Below are 16,175 nucleotides of genomic sequence, written 5' to 3' on the forward strand. Positions count from 1 at the left end.
TGTTAAACATAAAGCTAAAATGAAATGTTTTTATTTTCAAACACAAATTTAAATCATTAGTTCGTAAAATATCCCTTCATTTTATCACATATATTAAAATAGTTATACAAGTATGTAATACATTTATTTGTCACATTTTTGTTACATTATTTTGTTACATTATTTTGTTACATTATTTTGTCACATTTTTTTTTATTTCGTTTAAAATTAAAAATGCGCGAAAACGGTGTATATATATTTATTGGTATATGCCGACTTAATGATTGGGATCCCCTCTTCTGCTATTTTTTTTTTTGCCATAAAAAAATGTATGTAAAAAGAAGAGGAAATTCTTTTAAGCTTATTTGCAATATGGCTAGATAAATGTTTTCAATTTGTGCTTATAATATATTTACTGTGAAAATTGGCCCTCTGATAATTTTTAGTGTCGTTCAGCAGCATAACATTTTTTTTTTTTCCTCCTTTTTTTTTGGGCTTGCGTGAAGGAAGTTCGCAATATGTGCTCTATTATTTGCGTATGTAATGTAAATACATTATTTTACTCAAATTAATAATACTATTGTTGTACTACACCGAGAAATGGGTTGCTACAGCAAGGCAATATACATATGGTATATAATATGTATGTAATATGTATGTAGAATGTATGTAATATGTATGTAGCATGTATGTAATATGTATGTAGCATGTATGTAATATGTATGTAATATATATACATACAAGGGATGAGGGGCATAGCACCAAGCATATGTAGCAACCCCTTTTGCAATATGACACTTTTTATCTTCACAGAAAAAAAAAAAAATGTTAACTAATTGGTACAACATTAAGGATGTATGTATATGCCTACAACATGCTAAGTGTAATATATGTAGTATATAATTAGAATATTATGTAATGTCGATTCTCCAACACTCACACCATATTATGATGAATAATATATATTTTTATTTGAAATTGACTAAAATTAGTTTCAACCCTATGCAAACAAATGATTAAATGAGCCTTAGTTCAATCTTTGAATGAAGCCCGACTCCTGGGGTGTATACATATACACACAAAACATATATAATGAAGAGATATATATAAATACGCTTGCATATTGTGCAAGAAGAGGTGTCGGGTAACAGAATGTGCAATTTTTTAAAGCACGGGGTGGATGGGGCAAAACCATATGGAATACACATATATATATATACATAATATATATACGCTATTGTAATATTATATGAATATATTATTTGTATAAAAAAAAAAAAAAAAAAAAATGCTCTCGTCGTATACCAATACTTGCATGCAACGTGTGTTTAGTGCCAAAAGTTAACGACGCAGTGTTCCCTGTGATAATATTTTTTTTTTTTTTTGCGAACATTTTTACAAGTTTCCGAATGTATACATACAATAACACGGAACATACCGGTATATTTTACCATATTTTCGCTATATCTTACCTGTAGCAAGAAAATTCGGTTTCTTTTTCTAAATTGTTTTTACCGCAGATAGCTTTAGTACGATCAAGCATTTTTTGGCACATATATTTTTTCAATAAGATAGAAAAAAAATGCGCCTGTTGGATTTTTCATTGTTGCAAAAATAGAATTCGCAAAAAAAATGAATGATTTCCCAAGTACTAAGATGGGAGAAAGTTTGACAGGCGAGTAAATAACAAAAAAAAAAAAAAAAAAACGGCCTAAGGATAAAAGAAAAAAAAAATATATATATATATTAAATAAAGATATATATTATATAAAGATATATATTATATAAAGATATATATTATATAAAGATATATATTATATAAAGATATTATATAAACATATCTGAAGTAGCTAGGGGCTGGAAGGGATATTTAAAATATAAAAAATAAATTATATAAAATTATACATAACTTACTAGGCTAATTTAAAATTGCTCCTTTTTGCCATAAAAACATACAAGTGTAAGTTTAAAAATTATGTTTTTCCTTTTTTTTTTTTATTTTATTTTTCCCCTGATATGATTTGTATATAAATGAAATACCATGGTTTTATTTTAGCATATGTGCAAAATAAACAATTTTATAATTGAACCTCTTTGAGCGATTGACGCATGTTGTATATTTCTTTCACCATTTATCCATTTCACAATTTTTAACGAAACGTAACTAGTGTAAAAAAAAAAAAAAAAAAAAAAAAAAAAAAAAAAAAAAAAAAAAAAAAAAAAAAAAAAAAAAAAAAAAAAAAAAAAAAAACAATAAAACAATAAAAAAAAAAAACAAAAAAAAAAAAAAAAAAAAAAACAATAAAACAATAAAACAATAAAACAATAAAACAATAAAACAATAAAACAATAAAACAATAAAACAATAAAACAATAAAACCAAACAGAACAAAACGAAAGAAGTTGCATACATCTCTTTGTTATGCATATTGTATACATGGAACGTATTTAATCTGTACCCCCAATTTTTATTCAGCATAAGATATCCCGCTTTACAGTCTACATTCCAAGACCAAAAAAATTGCGTTTCATTTATATAGCATAATTTTAATTAGCATTAAAAATGGGAAAGGCTATAGATAATTCGCTAAAAACGAATGTAAGTTCCATTAAGAAATGTGTACAAATTGTTTGTATATGTTTTTTTTTGCTGCATGTTAGGAAGGGAGAGAGAATTGTATTCTATATGCATGAATTACAATATTGCATTCATTGTTGACAGGCGCACATCTCGCACCCATCCCCAGTGTTATAGTCTACATGTCTCAAACCATAACTGCATTCTACGATGTATTTGGGATGTGATTTCATCAACCATTTTTCCTTCGAATTTATTATCCATTTTCCGTGCGAATTATTATTAGTATAAATTATAGGGTAACTGTGTGAGCCGTCAATTAGCACGGGGAGAAAGGACACACCATACTCTCTGCAGAAAAAAGTTTCACATTACTTACACGTGTATATATCTGCTTTGTGTTCATGTGCATACATATAATATTTATGATGTTCTCGGATTTTACAGATTCACCAATATCATATTGTTGGAAGAGCAATTCCATCAGAAAAGGATAAAAACCCGAATGTGTACCGAATGTGCATATTTGCAAAGAACGATACGAATGCAAAATCGCGATTTTGGTATTTTATGAAAAAAATAAATAAATTAAAAAAGTCAAATGGAGAATTATTAGCATGTGAAGAAATACGAGAAAGATTTCCACTTAAAGTAAAAAATTATGGTGTGCTACTAAGATATGATAGTCGAACAGGTACGCACAATATGTACAAAGAATATAGAGACACAACAAAAGAAGGAGCGATTGCACAATTATATTCAGAAATGGCAGGAAGGCACAGAGCAAGAGCATCATCAATTAGTATCATTAGAATTTCAGAAATAAGTTCTCAATTTGTAAGAAGACCACATATTAAACAGCTGCTGAAGAGAAGGCTAAGATTTCCTGCATTACATTTACCTACGTTAAGGAAGGAGTACAGAAGAAAATACGCAGCTAAAAGACCATCAACTTATAGATTGTAACGAAACAATTAAGAAACAGTGCAAAGAAGAGGAGAAAAAAATGCAAAGCAAACAATAAAAAAAAAAAAAAATATATATATTGTCTAAATGGGAAAGGCTGTGCTCCTCTACGCATCACATATATATACCGCACAATTTTTTGTTTCACCATGGCATATTACATTGTATATTATACATTACGTTGTTGTAAATAATTGGAAAGCATGCTATGGGAAAAAGGATACAATATACATACCGACTATAAATGTGAAGGAAATGTTTGTTTTCATAATTTTTTTCTGCAAACTTGTGTGTTGTATACATATATGTATATGTTCATATATATGTATATATATATATATATATAATCCCCTTCATTTTTTAACCCTAAAATTTTTTCATTCTTTTTTTTTTTTTTTTTTTTTTTTCAATTAAATTGAAGAAACATATATGTATTATCTCTTAAGTTTTTTAAAAAAAAAAAAAAATTGGATAACGTGTGCAGTTGGCTTTTATGATCATACCAAAAAATAAGAAAAATGAAAAGTGTAATACCCAATTGGTAGTATTATAGCTTTTTTGTAGACAAAAAAACAAAATTTTTAAAAATTGTTCTTTATGGGTCAGTACATTTTAACTCTTTTCTACTTTTGTGTTATGAAAAGGTGTGCACAGTTTAAAGTTGTAATAAAAAGCAGTTTTAATTTTTTGTTTGAAATTTTACCAAAAAAAAAAAAAAAAACTTCCATGTTATATACTCTCTATATATATCCTATACTTTCTAAACGAATTTGTTACGAAAATTTAAGGAGAGGTTATATATAATGTGAAAAAAAAAAAAAAAACAAAAAAAAGGGGTTGCACAGAAAATAACTTCACCCCCCACACGTACACATACACACATATACACGTGTTTATTAACAAATTTTTCTTCTTTTTCAATTAAAAAATTTCGTACTAAGTGAGAAAAATAAAAATTTTCCATTTAGATGGATATATATATATTTGCCCTACACTTGGATTATTACCTCACTTCCTCTTCCCTTGACGTAGCAGCTGTGTACATATAACATAAATAAGCATAAGTTATATATCCACGTGTTTGAATTTTTTTTCTTTCATTATAATTTTAAATGTTTGCCATGCTTAGGTACATTTTATAGAATTATTTATCACTTCGCAAAAAAAAAAAAAAAAAAAGTAGCCAGGATGGAAAAATTAAAAAAAAAAAACGTTTTTTACGTTTTTTTTTTTTTTTTTTTTTCTTCTTATTTTTTGTTATCACCGGAAGGCATATTAAGGCTTTCCTCATAAACCCCTTTTATACCATTTTTATTTTTAATTTTTTTTTTTTTCAGTAACCAAAAAGCCCTTTTTTTAGCATGTAAGTATATTGGCAGTTATATATAATATATGGCTCTCTTAGGAGATGCCGTTTGTTAAAATTGGAACGATACAGAGAAGATTAGCATGGCCCCTGCGCAAGGATGACACATGACGTTCGAGAAGGAATGTAATTTTTTTTTTTCTTTTTTATCTTCCCGCCTCATTAACTTCCCATACGTCAACTAAATATATATATTGTTTTTATTTTCGCAACCCAATGGATATAAAACAAAAAGTGTAAACATGCCTTATGATATATATATGCTTGTGCGAAAAGTTTTTTTTTCCATTTTTAATATTTTTATTTTTTTTTTTTAAATTTATTTCACTGCACTAGCGCACGGGATAAAAGAAAGAAAAATGTTTATAATAATTCATCCATTATGAACACAAAAATTATTAAACTTTATCTTATCGTTATCATATGGAAAAAACGATAAACAAAAGCATTGCACGTTTGCATGTTTAAATAAAATCGGTGAATATACATGAAGAAGGGAAAAAACTTACTGATTCTGTCTTGATCTCATATATGAAAAAAAAATGATTTATGGTTCATTCAGCCGTCCAATGTATATACTTTGCAATTGCAGTATGTGTGATAACCAAAAATGTTACCCCCTACCATCCTTTATTTTAAGGTAATCGCTTTGTTATGCAATAATAAGAATAAATTAGGGTATAATAAATACTGCAAGAAAAATTATACCCTTAAAATACACATAAGCACATTTCTCACAGTCCTAATTAGGAATCCTAAAACTCTTTAAGTGTATTGTCAAGAAAACACTTGTATAAACGTGGAGTACATTTATAACAATCATTCAACTTAACCATAAATTGACGTCTCATGTTGTAACTTCTCATATACGAAGCCAAAAAAAAAAAAAAAAAAAAAAAAATGCATTACCAATTTGCTGATCATATAATAATCATTCGAAAAAGGAAGTCTTTTTAAACAACTGTCTCAAACATTTAGTCTCTCACATAATTGCAAACGTTTTATGTAGCTAGCAAAAGTGAAAAAAAAATATTTTTTTAAATAAAAAATAAAGAAATCACAAACTTTAGAAAAATATTTCTTTTTCCATAGCTTATAATAAAACTACGTATACATGACCTTAACGATTTCCAAAAAAAAAAAAGAAGGTCATTATTGGATTCTATTTTGTTTTGGCAGCACAACACATTTATAGATATTAGATGATCCTGTAATGTCATATTTCATGTGACAATTTTTTTTTTTTTTTTTTTTCCTAAAGTGTCTATTTGTAACGAAATTATTTTTGCATACATAAATGTACAATTTATTACATCACGTTTCTTTATTTCTCTATTAAATCGAGATGAGAAAAAAATCCTAGATTTTTCCACTTTAGTAAAAAAAAAAAAACTATTCTTCATTATGAACTTGCTTTATTTTAATAATTATGCTTCACGTAAAAATGCTTGATCGACAATACTTAAGTTAATATGAAGAATTGAATATAGTTTTCATAAAAAATAAATAGAATCAGAAAATAAGAAAAATAAATAAATAAAAAAATGTAGGAAGGAATATATTTTATAAAAATTATTATATTACTCTTTCCCATTGAAAAAGTAAAAGAAAATTTAAATTTATTTTTTCTTACATTTTTTAAATACCCCCGGCGGGATTCGAACCCGCAACCTTTGGATTAGAAGTCCAACGCGCTATCCAATTGCGCCACGAAGGCTTCAAAATATAAAAGGAAATCATAAAGTATATTATTTCCATATAATCTCATATATTTTAAAAATTGCTTTCTTTTTTATATAAATCCATACAATAGTTCCCTACAGATTAGCTTCTACATGTACATTACATTATAAAAAAATTATCTTAAAACATTTGAATCATTACTTATCTCCCATATTGGATGTATATAATGATTTTTTTTTTTTTTTTTTGTGTAAAATTCGATTTTACAGAACCTTAATGCAATGTAAAAATTTGAAAATGCGAGTTCTGTATAAATGCGCATTCATGAATTGTGCTTCTTTTCCCGTTATACATGTTCGGGTAAAAAATTTGTCCATATGACATTATGAATGGGAGGAGCTCCATATATTCTGGTGATTTTCGTTCAAATGCAAAAAAAAAAAAAAAAAAAAAGTCAAAAATTCAATAAAAGGGAAGATGTGTATAATTTTATAACGGTATGAACCAATTTGTAGGAAATGCTAATTTTATTTTTCATGTGAGAAACCAAAAAATTATTTTTCTCTTAAAAATGCGAAACTGTACACTTGTTTATTTATTTTCCTTTTTTTTTTTAACCTTTTTTCCCTTAAGATAGAGGATTCTTCTACATAATTAGTTTTGTGCAACCCTTTAATGTTTCATCAAAAAAGACAAAAAGGAATTTAAGTTTACGATAAAGTTTCAGTCTTCATATTTGTTATATATTTTTTTCACAATCATTACCCACATGCCCATTTTTATATCTGCATAAAACTTTTTTATAAAAAAATGGTAACCAATAGAGCATAAAATTGTCTCCTTTTTTTAATATGCATACAATTGAATTCTTATAAAAAGAATTTTCCATAGACAGTTCCTTTTACTTAAGGAACTAATGTTCAACAGTAGCTTGGTATGTAAATATTGTTTACACATGATGTCGTAAATTTTTACCATATATAGGTATTATATAAGTTCACAAAAGGACGGAAAATTTTATAGTACCCAAATTTTAGCTAGCTGAAATGCTGTGCATATAGATAGATATATATATATTTTGTTATGGCAGTTGCTTGCAACTCCAATTAGTATGTAAATAAATGAACAATTTTTGAAAAGTGCTTTACGCTGATCACAAAGAGAAATGTAACAAAATAGCAGACCATCTGCTAACTTATGTACGTATGTATATTCACATATACAATATATGTTGTAAATATTTACGAAATTTTTTTATGCAAACAGCTAGCTAAAATTATTTTTATTGCTATTTAAAAAAAAAAAAAAAAAAAAAATTCTTTCAGTCATATTTTTATGCAGTCGTTTAAAAGCAGTTTCAATTTTTTTTTGGGTGTGTACATATATCTTTTTGTACTTGCGCATGTGTATATGTGCATATATGTACATATGTATATATATACATGCTTGAAAAAAATGATGGAATATATAAAAAAAAAAAAAAAAAAAAAAAAAAACACCGGTAAATAGGGTTTATTCATATATACGTAGCGTTAAAAGAACATAAGCATGCACAAAAGTATACGGAGTACATAAAGGAACAAATGTACACATTTCATACCAGCACCCAGATGTTCAGGAGAGCATATTATACTCAAATATGCGCATGAATAGACGCATGAGCATATGCACATTAGCATACGCATTAACATATGCATATATAGGAAAACATCTTTTGCATATCATACACACTTGTAATTATATTGATACATTTGAAAATTCTTAAAATGGGGGAATTTCGTAAATAGCGAAAAAAAAAGAAAAGAAAAAATTATTTTAAATTCCTCCTCTCTCTAACCAATCATGAATAGGTGTTTTTAATTAAGTATACAAAATTAAACCATGTAACATAAAGTGCATTTGTTTCTGAAGTAACATGCATATATGGATGTATGTATGCAGTTAAAATATGCAATAATTAAATAAACAAATTCTCTCTATGCGTTTCTAAAGTAAAAAAGCTTTCAAAAATAAACACGGCTGAAAATGTAGTGTTGCAATAACGTGAAAAGTATGTGACGTGGGTTTGTCATGCTTCCTTTTTGCTGATACATGAATTCTTCTTCTATGGGGATAAGCGTAAGTATGTGCAATGAATGTGATGAATATGGAATTTATGTTACGAATATGCTATGCGTGTATGCAGCTTTTTTGCTTTGGCTGGTGTTTTAGAAATATCAATATGTATACAACTGCAGGATAATTTGGAAAATAAATGAATGGTGATTTGTCTCTCTCAGCTTTCATGAATAATACAGATAAATACATTATATATACCTAAATACACGTTGATGAAATAAACGATTCAAATGTGTACTTGTGTAAAATATGAAGTTATATATATAAGTCATGTACAGTACCACATATGTTTCACACATACATATACTGAGAAAATTTTTTCGTTAATTAAAATATTGTGCGTATACAGAAACGTTGAATAAATTCGGGAATGAATATTAAAAAAAAAAAAAAAAAAAAAAAAAAAAAAAAAAAAATTTAAATAAAAATGAATAAAAAAAAAAAAAAAAAAAAAAAAAAAAAAAAAAAAAAAAAAATATTAAAAAAAAAAAAAAAAAAAAAAAAAAAAAAAAAAAATATAAAAAAAAAAAAAAAATAAAAAAAATGGGAAAAAAAAAAAAAAAAAAAAAAAAAAAAAAAAAAAAAAAAAAAAATTTAATTAAAAAGGATTAAAAAAAAAAAAAAAAAAAAAAAAAAGGGTAAAATATAAGAGATTCTTTATTTATATAAACATAAATCTACACACATAATATATTTATAAATATATGCACATGTATGCAAAAAAAAAAAAAAAAACACCCAATGGTCACATATATATATATACATTACAACATGAGAGATATATAAAAATATAATTTAAAGTAGTACTGAATAAATAATACATGCAAAGTTAGTTGCATTCATAAAGGGAGAGGCTGTTTTATTTATTAAAAAAAAAAAAAAAAAAAAAGATAAAAGATAAAAGGTAAATGGAAAGTGATACGTGATAAGTGATAAAAGGATAGGGGCAAGGATAAAAAGGTACGGATTAAGATAATGATAAAGATGAGGATAAAGTACACGGATTAAGAGTTTTAGGGTAAAAAGATACAGAAATTGAAAAAAGGTGTTTGGGAAAAAAAAGACGGGCTTAAACCGGAACTACTACTGGTGTCTTTACAAAATATGACGGACTATAAGCTGCAAATGAAAATATTCCTGCAGTTACAGTTGCTGAAAGGAATCAGGGAATGCGGGTAGGCATAAAAAAAAAAAAAAAAAAAAAAAAAAAAGTTAAATGTGTATATTTGTACAAATGTAAATTTAGTTAGCAATAAAGAATTTTATTGTGAATGTTTATTGCAAGCAAAAACAAAAATTGCAAAAAGAATATATTTCTCAAAACATATCACAAAACGTCACTCGGGATATAAAAACACGATATATATATAATGCATATGTGCACTTATTTTGTGTAAAAATATTACCGGAAAAGGACACTGTTATTATCCAAGATAGGAAAATGGTCCTAAAAAGTTTCAGATTTACGCATGAGGTGTTCAAAAATGAAAAGGGACAAAACAAATTTTTCTTCTTTAGTGGCAAATTTGTATCTTTCTCTGGTTGGGATTTTCCATTTTCCAATAATCTGGTGACTTTCCTATTACAACAGTTATTGTTATTGTTATTACTATTATTAACATCATCAATTTCATTTGATATTTTTGCCTCTACTAATCCTAGCCCAATAACACTTGACACTGCACAATGCGTAGAACTCAATGGTATACCACAAATACTAAAAAACAAAACAACCAATCCTGATATAAGTTCTATGGTAAAACCTCTTGATGGAGTAATTTTAATTAATTTCATACCTACAGTTTTAATAACTCTATACCCTAATATTGATAAACCAAGAGACATGGATAAACCTCCAAAGAGAAGTATATACCATTGTACTTTTAATTTCTCTTTAATTCCATTATTATAAGTATTAAATACTGCAGCAAAAGGTCCAATAGCATTGGCTGTATCATTTGCGCTTTGAGCTACTACACCTAAAATTGCACTAATAATTTGAAGAGATGAAAAAACAATTTCTGTTTGATGATCAAAATTTTCAATCACTGTTTGGGCTATGTTATTATTGCTATCGTTATCAGTGTTACAATTTCTCCTCCCTACTATCTTACAACACTTATTAATTTTTATATCATTATTTGTTTCCTGCACATTTTTCATGTTTATTATGGTTTGATAATTCTGTTCCTCCTCATCTTCATATTCTTCTGGAATTTTTTTTTTTTCAATATGCTTTTCTTCACATGGTGCTAACGATGATCCTACAACCTTGGTTTGTTGTTTTTGACCTGATAAAGGTACCTTAGGTTGAGTAACTTGGGTTTCGTTAGAAGCAACTGAGTTTAGACTACTATTATTTACATTACATATAGCGTTATTATTACTATTATTTTTCTTGTCCATTCCACTTTTTTCCAAATCGTTCATCATGTCATCACCAAATAATTTTTTCTTAAAGTTATAATCATTTAATCTTTTGTTATATACAAAATATATAATTACAGATCCTATACATGTCAAAAAGGATGATAATATTATACATATAAGGGAAGCATAATAAGAATTCGCAACACTCCAATCCTGAACATAACAAGGTGAAGTTGTAACTACAGTATTTCCCTTCTTCATTTTGCATTCAATATTTAACACGATTGGATTTTGAAATACTAAAAATACACTAAATGGCAACGTTATCAAGAATATTAAAAACCAATATGTTTTTTTTATTATCTGAAAAGAATTTTTTTTTCTCAAAATTAAATGACGTAGTATGGTAAAAGCTATTGCTGAAGAACTTCCAGCCAACACAGGTGCAGCAAACCATGATATAACTATACTGTGAATTTTTTCCCATTTAATTGATTTGGTATGACCTGCAGCTAATCCAAAACCCAATAATGCTCCAATTATACTGTGTGTTGTCGATACAGGTAATCCTAAGCATGTGGCTATTGCTAGCCACATGGTTGCACCCATAAGGGCGCAAAACATTCCTAGCATTAAAAATTCTGGAGCATCATAAAATGCTTCAAAGTTTATTATTTTTGAACGTATAGAATCAGTAACTGTGCCACCCAGTAAGGAAGCCCCTAATGCCTCAAAAAAAAAGGCAATAATTAAAGCTTTCTTAATGCTTAAAGCTTTGGATCCAATGGATGTGCTAAACGTGTTTGCTATATCATTTGCTCCTGTTACAAATGCCATAAAAAAACATGCTACACCACTCGCGATGACCAACCATAACATGTCAGGAGTTGTTACCATTTGACTTTGTGAACTATTGTGCTTTTTTATTACCTACTCTGAGAAAAACGCGGGAAGAGAGGGAAAAACGTGAAGGCGTGAAAGCGTATGTCGTGTAAATCAGAAAAAATAAAACAAAAATTGCACACATAATTGCACACATAATTGCACACAGGTGGAATAAAAATATATCTTATAAAGGTGAGCACCAATTTTGAAGAATTTTTTTTTTTTCTCCCACTCAAACTTTTCTCATATATACTTCTCATTTATATGTCTCGTATTTTTCGCTTTAAACTTACTTAAAGTAACAAAAGGTTTTTTTTTTTTTTTTTTTTTTTTTAATTATGGGGAAATTATCACGCACCCTTTTTGCAAGTAAACTACTCTTCTAATTCTTGCTTTAACTGTTCTGTAGTATAGGTGCAATTATGTTACATATATAAACGTTCTCCTATTTTAGCAATACACTATATATTCCACTTGGTTTTTATTGGCTTGGTGGGAAAATGAAAAAACAAAAAAAAAATGAAAAAATGAGAAAACGAAAAAAAGGAAAAAGCGAAAAAAAAAAAAAAAAGAGTGCTATATCTAAAATCCTTTAATCTTAATTTAATTATATTCAATTAGATTTAATCTTGCAAAGAAATTCACTCTCTAATATATACATATATATATATACTAGTTCGTCTTTTCGTGTATGTCTATGCGCATGTGCATAATTATGGCATATGTTTCAAATCGGTTTAGCTGTTAGCTTTTAAAAAATTATTCTATTATGTATATTATTGACTTTTCTTATTTTTTGCAATTCGTTTTAATCCTTGGTTTTAATTCTTACCACCTACAGAAAAATTAAAAAAAAAAAAATTACAAAAAATTTTATACTATATCTATATATTACAAGACATGAAGAATATAAAACATAACAATCGCGTTTTTTTGTGAAAAAAAAAAAAAAAATGTTTAAGTTGTTTTCAAAAAAAGAACAAATGAAATTATGCTTGGGGACTATGTCCCATTTGTTCCTATATTTCTTTAAATCATTAGAACTACACTACAACGTTTAATCATGTAATTGTTAAGTTGGTCACACAGACAGATTACATATACATATGTTATGTTTATAAGAAATGTATATATACATAATTGTGTAAACCTGTGCATAAAAGGAAATTAAAAATCGTGTATATAGATTATACACATATATAAATAAATACATTATACACATATATAAATAAATACATTATACACATATATAAATAAATACATTATACACATATATAAATAAATACACTATACACATATATAAATAAATACATTATACACATATATAAATAAATACATTATACATATATATAAATAAATACATTTTTACTTCCCATAGACGTAACGGTAGTTTATACAAATGTGTTTCATTAAGTACATCTCATATGTAAACGTATATATCACGTACGTATGTAACGTAATATATATATATATATATATATATATCTATGTGCTGAATTTTAAGTCCCTTTCCTTTTTCACTTACATATTTGACCAAAAAAGAATTATTTGATATATTTTTATTTTATTATATTTTTTAACTTATGATTCAAGGCAGACTTATTGTTAAAAAAAAAAAAATGTGCTAATAAAGCGCATATATATATACAAATAAATATGTGCCTGTTTTTATAAATAAACATGTGTTATATATATATATATATATATATATTTATACATATATATATTTATACATATATATATTTATATATATGTATGTAAAATGTGAATTGTTTTGTGTACATTTTGACTTAAAATTTGAAAAAAAAAATTAAATTTCATAAATCTTTTATTTTACATATATACATAAACTTTTTGTACACGGGAATTTTTTGTTGGTGAATTTTGCTCTTTTGTTTTTTCACTCAAATGTATAAATATACGGTATATACGTATATATGTATATATATATATATATATAATACTTATAAACATAATCTTCTTACAGTTTGTGTGGCTTTTTGGAGCTTTGGCTCTATTGACGCTTTTATGTGCGCTTTTTTTAACTTTTTTTTTTTTTTTTTTTTTTTCTTTTTTTTTTTTTTGAAACTATTTGCGTTACATGTGATGTTTTTGAATATTAAAAAAAAAAAAAAAAAAAAAAAAAAAAAAAAATTCTCGCAATACACTATTTAGAATGTTTTGAATATAAATGGAAGAAGGATTATTGTTAGGTATGTGTTATACAAGTGTATAAAAAAGAACACGATCAAAAATGTTACATGTTTAGGTATATTTGTACGTATATTTATATGTATATTTATGTATATTATAGATATGATTTATTTACTATGTCATTTATGTTTGCGCTAATCCTCAGCTATCATATATGATGGGAGGAGAGCACATGGGGTACAGCACACCACATATCCCACCAATGCATGTGTTTTATTTTATTATTTTATTTTTTTTTTTTTCATGTTGCCTTTTTATATTTTATCACATAATTGTTTATAATAGACTCAATAACAATATTTTAAGAATTTTTTTATTTATCATATTTTAATTCATTTTAAAGGGTTATTTTGTACATATATTTAACGGAATTTAGCAATTCTCAACAAAATTTCAACCGTGTTAGATATATAATTACATAATATACAATATACAGATATATATAGTCTTTATTGTGGGTTACAGAAAAAAAAAAAAAAAAAGGCTTAATATTCACAATATATAAATATATTTTTTTTATCGAAGGGAACCTAAAAACTTTAAGGCCGCTATGTTTAAATATTTCTCACTTATGCACATATTTTATATATCACGCAAAGTATGTAACACATGTGTAAATATTACAACTATATGAATGTATAAATATATCTCTATCTATCTATCTATCTATCTATCTATCTATCTATATATATATATATATATATATATATATATATATATATTTATTTATATTTATATTCGGAGGAATAAATTCCGTTTTGTAAAGGTTAAGATATATGCCTTCATGTGTCGCATGTGTGTGTTGATTTCAGCCCTTTATGGCAACTTCACTAACTGGGTATATACGTTTCGGAAAGAGCAATTTTTATGCATAAAAAAAGGAGAAAATTTTTGTCACATTAAAGAGAGGGAGAGGGGTAGATTGTTTGGTTCTTTGGTTGTTCATTGTACAATCCTAATTTGTTCTTCTTCTGTTTGATTATTTACATGATGAACTTTCCTTTTTCTTTTCAATTTTTTTTTTAATTTTTTTTTTTTTTTATTCTTCTACTCATGAAAGGAGTTATGCAAAGCATTATAGCTTCTCCTCAATTTGAGAAAAAAAAAAAAAAATTATAACATCAATGCTAATACCAATGCTAGTAACAATGCTAGTAACAATGCTAGTAACAATGCTAGTAACAATGCTAGTAACAATGCTATAGTAACAATGCTATAGTAACAATGCTATGTCAATGGAATTGTTATAAATATAAATAGATTTGTTTACGCGTTCTTCCGTTCAACGTGCACACAAGCATTTTTTATTTATATGAGCACATGCTTCAAATTATTTATGTGTTGCACAGTTTGCACCTATGAAAGAACGTTACACAACATTGTCCCGCTTTGCACAGTTCCCTATATTAGGCAGGTTCCATCAGTTTCTTATTCTCTGACTCATATTTTAATTTACGAAAGAGGAGGATGCTCTGAACTACCGTATTTGTTGCATGACAGGAAAAAAGCAAATAATTTTTTGGCTTAATTGCAAGGGAATATCTCATAAATAAAATACTGTAGATGGCTAGAACAGCTGTCATTTTCTCTGAAACAAACATGGGTAATTTCTTCAAATCGTTACAACCTTTGGTTAAAAAAAAGAAAAAAAAAAAAAAAAAAAAAAAAGATGAACTTTCAACATGATATAGGTGTGCATAATTACATTCCCACTTAATTGTGCATGTAGAAACAAGTGCACATTTTTATAGGAAAACGTATTTTGCTCTGATGGTATACTTTAATGTAAAATAAACATTTTAAAATAGCGCTAAATGGGTATAAAAATAACAAAGCTAATTGTTTGATAAGAATGTAGGGATGAGATGATATGCGTAAAAAAAAAAAAAAAATATACCTGCAAGAACAAAACCCCAGTTGGCTAAGGGAGCCCAAAACATAATGCTGAACGCATTCTTTTTAACATTTTGAAAAACTGATTTTATGTTTGACATGATGAATTATAATGTTTATAAA

The 16,175-nt window shown here is 26.5% G+C and overlaps 3 protein-coding genes and 2 non-coding genes across 5 annotated transcripts; 2 read left to right on the forward strand and 3 right to left on the reverse strand.

The window, feature by feature from the left end:
* Positions 1 to 2,542: 2,542 nt before the first annotated feature.
* PGO_121540 (60S ribosomal protein L18a) lies at positions 2,543 to 3,523 on the forward strand (the record flags this gene model as incomplete). Its single annotated transcript, XM_028688950.1, has 2 exons — positions 2,543 to 2,578; positions 3,005 to 3,523. The coding sequence occupies 2 exons, from the start codon at positions 2,543 to 2,545 to the stop codon at positions 3,521 to 3,523; spliced, it is 555 nt and encodes a 184-aa protein (XP_028544751.1).
* Positions 3,524 to 4,917: 1,394 nt separating this feature from the next.
* On the forward strand, positions 4,918 to 5,024 carry PGO_121550. The gene has a single exon (XR_003699419.1). It is a non-coding gene; the product is annotated as a U6 spliceosomal RNA (small nuclear RNA).
* A 1,508-nt stretch (positions 5,025 to 6,532) lies between these two features.
* Positions 6,533 to 6,606, reverse strand: PGO_121560. The gene has a single exon. It is a non-coding gene; the product is annotated as a tRNA-Arg (tRNA).
* Positions 6,607 to 9,759: 3,153 nt separating this feature from the next.
* PGO_121570 (sodium-dependent phosphate transporter) lies at positions 9,760 to 11,957 on the reverse strand (the record flags this gene model as incomplete). The annotated part of the gene is made up of 2 exons (XM_028688951.1): positions 9,760 to 9,842; positions 10,097 to 11,957. The coding sequence occupies 2 exons, from the start codon at positions 11,955 to 11,957 to the stop codon at positions 9,760 to 9,762; spliced, it is 1,944 nt and encodes a 647-aa protein (XP_028544752.1).
* A 3,608-nt stretch (positions 11,958 to 15,565) lies between these two features.
* Positions 15,566 to 16,153, reverse strand: PGO_121580 (mitochondrial pyruvate carrier protein 1; the record flags this gene model as incomplete). The annotated part of the gene is made up of 2 exons (XM_028688952.1): positions 15,566 to 15,786; positions 16,057 to 16,153. The coding sequence occupies 2 exons, from the start codon at positions 16,151 to 16,153 to the stop codon at positions 15,566 to 15,568; spliced, it is 318 nt and encodes a 105-aa protein (XP_028544753.1).
* Positions 16,154 to 16,175: the final 22 nt, after the last annotated feature.

The sequence above is a fragment of the Plasmodium gonderi genome (assembly GCF_002157705.1).
Source record: "Plasmodium gonderi DNA, contig: Chr12, whole genome shotgun sequence".
Taxonomy (NCBI): Eukaryota; Apicomplexa; class Aconoidasida; order Haemosporida; family Plasmodiidae; genus Plasmodium; species Plasmodium gonderi.